General features: G+C 31.9%; 1 protein-coding gene across 1 annotated transcript; it reads left to right on the top strand.

Moving 5' to 3' along the window:
• Window positions 1-889: 889 nt before the first annotated feature.
• On the top strand, window positions 890-9,794 carry LOC145627984 (1-aminocyclopropane-1-carboxylate oxidase homolog 1-like). Its single transcript, XM_081680323.1, has 6 exons — window positions 890-1,431; window positions 2,849-3,173; window positions 3,292-3,510; window positions 7,054-7,137; window positions 9,483-9,587; window positions 9,735-9,794. Exons 1-6 carry the CDS (start codon window positions 890-892, stop codon window positions 9,792-9,794), a joined length of 1,335 nt encoding a protein of 444 aa, XP_081536449.1.

Raw genomic sequence — 9,794 nt, 5'->3', positions numbered from 1 at the left:
AAAGTGATTACACTAGCTTAGCTGTCTATTGATTATTTCCTATTAATGCGATTCACATGAATTATCAAGTGATTACACTTTTTAAGTTGTCTATTGATTATTTCTATTTAATGAGATTCACATGGATAAGCAAGTGATTACACTAGCTTAGCTGTCTATTGATTGTTTCCTATTAATGAGATTCACATGAATTATCAAGTGATGACACTATTTTATCTATCTATTGATTATTTCTATTTCATGAGATTCACATGGATAAGCAAGTAATTACACTAGCTTAGCTGTCTATTGATTATTTAATTTTCATTTAATGAGATTCACATGGATAAGAAAGGTGATTACACTAGCATAGTTGTCTGTTGATTATTTGATTATTTCTAATTAATGAGATTCACATGGATAGGAAAGGTGATTACACTAGCATAGCTGTCTATTGATTATTTCCAATTAATGAGATTCACATGGATAAGAAAGGTGATTACACTAGCATAGCTGTCTATTAATTATTTCCAATTAATGAGATTCACATGGATAAATAAGTGATCACACTAGCTTGTCTATTGATTATTTCCAATTGATGAGATTCACATGGATAATAAGTGATTACATTGGCTTAGCTCTCCAATTAATGAGATTCACATGGATAAACAATCTGATTTTACCAATTTATTAGTTGTCTATTAATTTTTTTAATAAATTAATGAGATTCACATGGATAAGCATTTTGATTAGCCCATGATTTCCTCACGCATTTGATCTACGAATGTTATATAATGATCAATTGTTTTTAGATTTTTCATCAACTCTAAAATAATAAAAGCCTAAAGAAAACAAAAAAAAAAAAAAAATCTTTTAAAGTTATTTCATCAAAGAAAGGTTGTAAAATCCAATGGATACCCAAAACGCCTTTAATGAAACACAAAGTAGTCATGATCGACTTAATGAACTTAAGGCATTCGATGAAGGAAAACTTGGGGTGAAAGGGCTTGTAGATGCAGGAATCCAAAAAATTCCTAGCATGTTTGTTAGACCGATTGAGGATCGTTTAAAAGATTTTGGTACATGTTCTGATGATATAAGTGTGCCGGTAATAGATTTTGCACATTTTGGTGAAAATGAAGATCGCACTGCTGAGATCATCAAGGAAACTATTATGGCATCAAAGGAATGGGGTTTTTTTCAAGTGATAAACCATGGGATTCCTAAGGAGTTGTTAGAATTAATGATTGAACAAAGTCGAATGTTTCATGAACAAGATGCCGAGACTAAAAAATTGTTCTATAGTCGCGATTTTCAATCAAAGCCTGTGTACTTTTTTAGCAACCATGACTTGTATCAGTCAAAGGCTGCAAATTGGAGAGACACTTTGTATGTGAACGCTCGACTTACTAATGGTGAAGTTGATCCTCAAGAGTTGCCTCCTATATGCAGGTAAGTTAATTATTTGTCTCACACAATGCACACTTATTTATTTTCCAATATTAAGTTACAAAAATGTTGTTATCATACATAAGATATATACTCTCTTCACAACTAAAATAATTTCTAATTCACTCATAAACCTTGAACCTAAACAAAAATCCATTTTACTTTTTTCCGTTTACTTTTAAACAACCAAACCTTAATATCTGTTTTTTTTTTTTTTTTTTTTTTCACTTTAAAATACAACCCTTGTTATATAAATATTTATATTTAAAAAACCAATCTCCATAGTTTTTCTTTTTATTCTCCTTCTTCAAAACTTGTGGTAAAGGCAAACGAGATTTTTAGTTTGTGGCAGAGGAGATATAATTTTTCTAAAAATCTAAGGCTATATATATGTATCGAATAGTCTGCTACAAAAAAGTGCATTAGGCCTTGGTTCTTAAACAAATAAGTAGTATATGTAGGGATGGAAATGGTTCTTTTATCTATCCAATCCTGATACGGTGAGTCTAGTTCCAATTTGTATGATCTAAATCCTCTAGTTTTGGACTCAACAGATCCAAATCTGTTTCTGATAGGCATAATCTACTCTATTACTAGTTTTTAGACCTATTCTAGATCTGGCGGCCAACAAATCTTACTTTAAGTGTTTCTCATATTATTGATTTTATTTGAGAAACTTTTATTTCTTTACTATATACGCCATCCGTTTCTTTTTAACTGATTAGAGCATTAAATACATAAGTTACTTTGACTTATTTTATGATTTATTCTTAATAGATACATCAATATGAGAGGTCTTGTTTGATTTATCTCAGTCTCTTTTTTTCAAACATTAATTGATATAATATTTGAAGTTATGTATTGAAAAATTGTGGATAAATGAAACGTGTCAATTAAAATGAAAAGGAGGAATTATTTTTTAGTGATTTTATATCTTTAGTTTTTGTTATTTTGAAAAAATGATGTATAAGCGCGGAATCAAATAAATAAACTTAAAAATAACATTGCACTTGGATTTTATAAAAGAAATATCTAAAATAATAACTTTTTATTGCAAAAAAAGCTCACATGGATTCGGTTGATCTAGATCTAGATCCCAAAATTTTGGATTCACGAATTAGATTCACCTCTAGAGATTAAAGGTGGATTTGGATCCAATAAAATTTGATCCAAATTTAACTCGTTGTCATCCCTCAACATATAAATCAACTGATAATGAAACTACTGTATATAATAGTCATTGGTTTTTTTCATATGAGGCAACCAAATAAAAGCACCAGTGCGTTTATCCTTAACAAATTCAGACCATCATCAATGCAAATTAAATTGCTTCACATCTGCATACACATAACTATACTATATATTTTTCAAATGGTTTGTTTTAAATATTGATTTTTATATAATGAATTCTTTTTAGCAGGGATGTGACATTGGAGTATGTTAACCATATCCATAAGCTTGCTGATCTCATACTTATGTCAATATCATTAGGTCTTGGACTTGAACCCGAATGTCTTGGAAATATGGCAAAATGCACAAAAAGCTGGGCCATAATTAACAGTTATTATCCAGCATGTCCAGAACCAGAATTGACCATTGGATTAGATGCTCATGTTGATACTTCATTTATCACATTACTCTTACAAGACAATATTGGTGGCCTCCAGGTCCTTCATGAAAAAAAATGGGTTAATGTGGAGCCTATTTCTGGTGCTTTGATTGTTAACTTTGGAAAAATACTTCAGGTTTTGTATTTTTACCTCTAAAACTATATTATTAAAATTTCTAATTCTTATACTAGTGTGTAATTTTTAAGCTTTTTGTTGGTGTGTTATATATATATATTTATCTTATATCTTACAGATGATAACTAATGATATGATAAAAGGAGTTTGTCATAGAGTGATTGCGAAAACAATTGGACGAAGGATTTCCATTGCAATAAATTATAATGGAATTTACTCATCCGAGAAGATACATGGTCCAATAAAGGAATTAACATCAGAGGAAAATCCACCTATTTATAAGAAATTCTCAACTGAGGGCCTCATAAAAAGCTTTTTCTCGAAATCACTTGATGAGGTTGGAGCCAATCTTGATGAATTCAAACTTTAATATCATGGTGATGGCAACTAATTATCATGGGGGATCATGCTACAAATTTGTGTTTACTTACTACAGAATAAATAAACTTTTATGATCTTTTGTAGCAATTTATGTTTCCATTATAATTCATGAAACACCTTTAATTACTATGTACGCTTTTTAACCTTTATTATGCGCTTTGTAGCATGAATGCCTTTAAACAAAATTAGTGTTTGTTTATCATGATTTGTTTTATCTTTATTGTATAAGTACTTTTTTCGTGTCGTATAAAAATTGTTGTGTTGTTAATAATAGTGTAATGTAGTTCAAGTTTCAGATTTTAATATTGTATTGTACAGAAGCATGTATGTTCGTTCTTATAAGCATCAAATTATATAATTAAGAGTGTAAATTAGTTGATTATTATTTGGGTTGATTATAAATGTGTTTGTGCTCATATCAACTTAGGGAAGCCTAAGCTCAAATTTATAACTATGTATAAAATATGTTAGTAAGTTATCTTAAACTTCATTTTAAAGGAAAAAAACTATCGATTAACTCATGGTGGTCCCAATTTTGGGAGTGTCCTTCTTAAAATAGTCTCTAGCTTATGCTGATCGACTAGATAAACTGATTAAAACACATGTATTTTTACTGGTCTGTTTTCTTTCAAAAATTAACATGAAGATGGTGTAAATGGGATAGGGGGAAGTAGTGTTTATAATGGTAGAGGATTTATTTTGTAATTACGCCTATCAAAAACAAGGCATGTATGTTGAACTATTAAGCACTTAAACTGTTTAAAAATATATTCGGGACTCTTTAATAAGGACCCCCCTTTAGTTAGGATCATCTTAAGTTAATCAATAATTGACCCCTTAAAATATAAGGTTAGTCATAGTTTGGACTGCTGGTGTTAAATTTTCCTTTTTTAAATCCAATTGAAATATTATTATTTTTTTTTTGTGTTTTTCATAAATGAGATTTATACTCTCGATTCTTTAAAATCAAAATATCTTCTTTGATATCAATTCAAGTGTAAGATGCAGACATAAATTATAAAATTAAAAAGTTATACATTACAAGATTCAAGTATAAGATTTAAGTTGATAAACTAAGTAATTAATAGAAATTAATTCATGTAAGTTGACAAGCTAAGTTTAAGGTAATTGCTAAGGTTTAATAGCATGACTTGCTTAATATTCATCAAGTAGTGTGTTTCTCGGCTGACGTTCCGAATTATAATTTTGTATACACTTGTCTATAAAAATATATTAGAAAACTAAGAAGGATAGAAAGATAGATCTTAATAAGATTAGCAAAAAGGAGTCAAATTAAATTTTTATAAAGTTATTAATTATTTGTCGTATGTAATAGCTCGGAATCACACAAAATCAACCAAAAAACTCAAAATAATAAGATTAGGGTTAGAGCTTGATCCATCTTTCTCATCATTAATTATTTTCTCCCTCTTCTTCGTCTCCATGACTTTAACCTATTACACCTTGTTCATTGCCCCCCCCCCCCCAAAAAAAAAAAACTAGGAAAATTTTTCTGGAATAATACCACTTTTCACCAGTCTTCCAAGATTAGAACGACCCTTGGATTATTTCAAAATAAAACGCCATTGGCTACACATTTGCAAAAAATAGAACAAAAAACATATAACCTATTTTAAAGATTACATTTGACAAGTGTCACATGTGTGATTGGTTGAAATAATTTAATTTAATTTTAACATTTTTTTTAGTTTTTTGTAAAAAAAACTTTAAAAAAAATTAAAACCGTAGAAAAAACTGACCAATGGCACCCCTCTTGACCAAGATCCTTACCTTTGAGCCACCCGCCCAAGAAATAGGAGTTCTGGGGTTCGATGGGATTTTGAACCCTAAAACGACCACTCGATTTTGGGGTTTTAGAGTTACTATGGTGGTTCAAAGGGGGAAGGGGTGGAAATGACTATCGGAAGGGTAAAATTGGTTCTCCAGCACAATGGAGGTGGTTTGGGTGCCGGTTGGTGGGTAAATGAGGGTTTTCGAGGGGAGGGAAGAGGGTTTTCGAGGTGAAGGAGAAGGGTTTTGGGTGCGAGGAAGATGGTTTAGTGGAAGGATATGGGTGGTCGGTGTCTGAGGAGCGGTGCCGTCGGCGTCAGGGTAGGGGCTCTGGCCGCCGGTGGTTATGGGGAGGCCCGGTGATAGGGGTGGATGTCGACAAGGATAGGGCGTGTTTTTTTTTAATTTTAGTTTTTTTTTTCAAATTTAAATATTTTTTAAAAAAATTTTAAGGTATTTTTTAAAAAAGATTTGTTAAAAAAATTAACCAATGACATTGTAACACGTGTCACTAGTAACCTATTTAATAGGTAACCAACCGGTTAAATTTCATTTTTGGCATATGTGTATCAAAGGTCGTTTTATTTTGAAATTATCCAAAGGTCGTTCTATTCTTGGAAGCCCGGTGAAAGGTGGTCTTATTTTTGGCTAATTTTTCAAACAACTAAGTGAAATAATATGTGTTTTAGATCTAAAAATGGAGTAAAAGATCTCGGATGGGTGAGTTAATTTCTTAAAGTGTTCTCTAAATTAGTTTTAAAAGAATTTTAAGGGGTGGAAGCTATGAAGTAGAATGGTAGATAATGGTGATAGATGTGGCTGATGAACGATAGGAGTTAATTAGGGTTAGAAGTGAGAGAATACTCATTTTAAGTGGCCATGTGGGTGACTGGTTAGTTAGAAACTAATATTGTGCTACGAATTTTATATGCCCAACGAAGAGGCTATGTCTTCCTAAATAAAGTGGACTAAGAGTTATACAGTTGTGGAAATGGTTCTAGTACAAGTCGGCAACTGGATTGAAGAAGATTTCGAATTTGAACCAGTTATAACCAGTTTTAAGCTCGACAAGTTCTAGCCAGTTCTGGGTCCGGGACATAGTACCCCGTATATATTTTTGCTCACCCCTAGTTTTTATGCATTGTATCCGAGGCCCGACATATGAAACTTCTTTGTATATTTTTTAAATGCATCAATTTGATTTTTGCACTATTCTTATATCAAATTTAACTTTTATTTACTAATATATAAATGTAGACACTTGATTGTGTCTCCCCAAAAACTAAATCCAATGATGAATATCTTTCATGCCATTGATTATCGAACGAGGTGAAATGTGAAAGAGCCTCGTGGAATGCGGTCGTTTTAATAAAAATACTTCTTTCTGTTTTCAAAAATATTCCTTTTCGTACCCTATTTATGGAAAAAAGTCCAATACATTTTAGTTTCTTCCATGATATAGGTCCAATAATTGTGTTGTTGGACGGGGATTAAAAAGAGCTTTCCAACGAAATATTATAAGCCTAATTCCGATGAATAATGAGTAAGTTATGGCCAAAATACTAAACTGAGCCCAAATCGGATTTTACCAACGAGCCAATGATCATGTGGAGGTTCCAAAGGTTTTAATCCCATTCCTAAACTAATTAGGATTAATTGAAAGCTTCTATATATTTCTAAAAGATCTTAATTATCCTTTTTTGAAAAGATAAGATTAAAGAATTCGAAATTGAATACAACTCTTCTTTTTGAGAGTCCTTATTACAAAATATTATTTTCGTGCCTCATAATAGTTATCAAATATTATTTTCGTGCCTCATAATAGTCCCACTATTTCGGCCATATCTTGTAATCTACAAAAGATTTTAATCTAATTCCAATTGGGTTAGAAAGTAGACTTCAAGATTTTATTTCAACAACATATTATATGCCTTATTTGGACTTCTGGATCAAAAAATATGATAAAAACAAAATCCGCAAAAACTGTTGTCCATCGAGTTATATTCCGATTTGAATTTGGATTCTTTTCTTATTCTTCGACTCTCTTTTTTTCCTATATATAGAGGTCATATCTCCCCTTTCTCAAATCATCAACAATCTTGATCACCAACAATCATCTCTCTTCTCTCTCTAAGTTAAATCTTATTCTCTCTCTAATACGTGTATTATTTTGATAGAAAGATATATGAGGCATCAAAGTAAGTAGTTTGATTACTTAATTATTCTTTTGATATAGGAATAATGTTTAGATTATTTTTTTAATTTCTAGTATCATGTTAAGATGTTTCTATTGCTTCCTAGTATCATCTTTAGGTTGCTTACTATTCTTTCTTCTATCATGTTTGTATCATGTTAGGGCTAAAGCTTTGATCTTTACTATTTAGTGACATGCTAGGGTTTATTATTAGTCTTGTTAGTATCATGCCTAGGATCTTGCTAATATTATTATGCTTTAATGATGAGATTATTATGGTGATGAATTGTTATGTCCATGATATTAATTATTATGTTGCTTGATGTACATTATTGTTATTGCTTGATCACGCCCTCTCTGCAGGTTTAAAGGAAATTTGTACTTGAAATCACGTTAATAAGATATTTAATAATTTGGTTTAGGCTAATATGATTTTAATTCAAGTGATCGCTAATAATAGATTTGTTTGTGCATTAATATTCAACCAACATAGATTAAACAGGTTTTAGGTTAACATAATGATGGTATGTTAATCATAACGCGCACATGAATATGAGAAGAGTAAATTAAAGTAGAGGCCTATTTTAGTGCGGGTTCAATCTCTTTTAGGCTGTATTTGTACCTTCATCCTCGAATATCCAGTCATGGTTCCAGACCACTATGGAGATAGCGATCTCTAGGATCGTGAAGGGGTGTAACCTTCACCCTCTGAACGGTTAACAAGTTCCAAAAACTTGTTAGTGACTCTTTTGCTCTTTTTTTTCCTTTGGACACCACCATGCTTAAGTGTATGATTACAGTGGGGTTGAAGTTTGGGATGCTTGAAATATTCCCTATAATAAAAAACATATGTTTTTATATAATATGTTGCTGGATTAATCAAAGTATATATTTTTTATACAATTACCCTTGCTTCACCATATAACCCCCAAGTTTATCATAAACACATTAAAATACCTTTAGACTAACAACCTTTAGTTCTACTAGTCATTAACCTTTAACTAACCCATTATCACCTCCCAGATTTAGCTTATGCCTAAAAACTTTCATGGCAAGAAGGCTTGGCCATAGTGCATAGATGAACCAAGTTGTGGAGTCGCTTCGTCCCCATTACACGATCATAAAGTCGTCGTCCGTATGCACACATATGCTCTCAAAATACGGAAGACTTGCTACACAACTGAACATTCAACTATGATGCATTTGTGACCACCCCTTAAGCCGATTAATAGTAAGAACATAGAACCTTTACATGTAGGTTACGAACTTCATTGCATTATTTGTTACTAAATGTTAAGTGTGCATATTTGTTGCTTCTATGCTGTTACTATGGCTTCTAACGTGTTTACGAGTGGTCTAAATTCGTATCGTAATTTAAGCCACTTCGAGTAAAATAACTTGATGAGAACATAGATTCAGCGAGCCATGCTTAGTGCATGTGTAACACGCCAGTTTGTGGCGTTACATACCTGAACACAACACCACATTGTAGTTTATCACACGCAAAACTAGCATGACACGCTTCCCAGGGATGCCACTCTATAGTGTTCGTACTTTTTAGGTTTTTTCTACACGTTAAAATTTTTCCCCAAGTGAGTTTTTTCTTCAAGAGTCTTCATTTGAGTTATCTAATGTGATTGTCCGCCTTTCATTCCTTTTTATTACCATGTCACCTTAACTTCATATTTCTCATGTCAATCAAATCATCATCTTGATCGTTTTCCAAGCAATCCCTAAAGTTGAACCTCTTCATAGTCTTCCTAGTCAAACCTTCTTAAAGTTAAACCTTTTGAGTTAAACCTTTGTAATGTCCAAGTCTTAACAAACCCAATTTCCAATAGAAAAAGGGTGTGACTTTCTATGCCTCGAGAAATCTAGTGTGAATTTACCCTTCACATAATGTAAATGTTACAATTTTTGGCTTCTTGGGAATTATGTTGTAGATTCTTGTGCTTTCGAGTAGTCTATTAAATGCGATTGATACACCCATGCATTGGGAAGAATATACAATGGTGGATGATAGCTTTCTTTGCCTCGAGAAACCAATTGTAAGTACGTACCACACCTCGAGCAACTCACAAAAGTGATCTTACGCACCTCGGGAATTTTGTACCTTAAGACATTTCATGTAAACTTTTATGCCTTGAAAATAATGCAACAATTGACACTTCGTCTTGCCTTGAAAGAATTTGCAGATGAATGATATAAGATTACAAACCTTTTCGCATCGTGAAGCTTGTAAGGTTGATAAATAG

Source organism: Chenopodium album, chromosome 4 (genome assembly GCF_948465745.1).
Source record: "Chenopodium album chromosome 4, dcCheAlbu1.1, whole genome shotgun sequence".
Taxonomy (NCBI): domain Eukaryota; kingdom Viridiplantae; phylum Streptophyta; class Magnoliopsida; order Caryophyllales; family Amaranthaceae; genus Chenopodium; species Chenopodium album.
Note: the sequence above shows the minus strand (reverse complement) of the source record. Positions and strands in the feature narration are given on the sequence as shown.

Coding starts and splice junctions, on each gene's coding strand:
- LOC145627984 (XM_081680323.1), top strand. CDS start 890: ATGGATACCCAAAACGCCTTTAATGAAACACAAAGTAGTCATGATCGA. Junction 7,138..9,482: donor TATTTTCGTGCCTCATAATA/GTTATCAAATAT, acceptor ATTATGTTGTAG/ATTCTTGTGCTTTCGAGTAG. Junction 9,588..9,734: donor TTTGCCTCGAGAAACCAATT/GTAAGTACGTAC, acceptor AAGAATTTGCAG/ATGAATGATATAAGATTACA.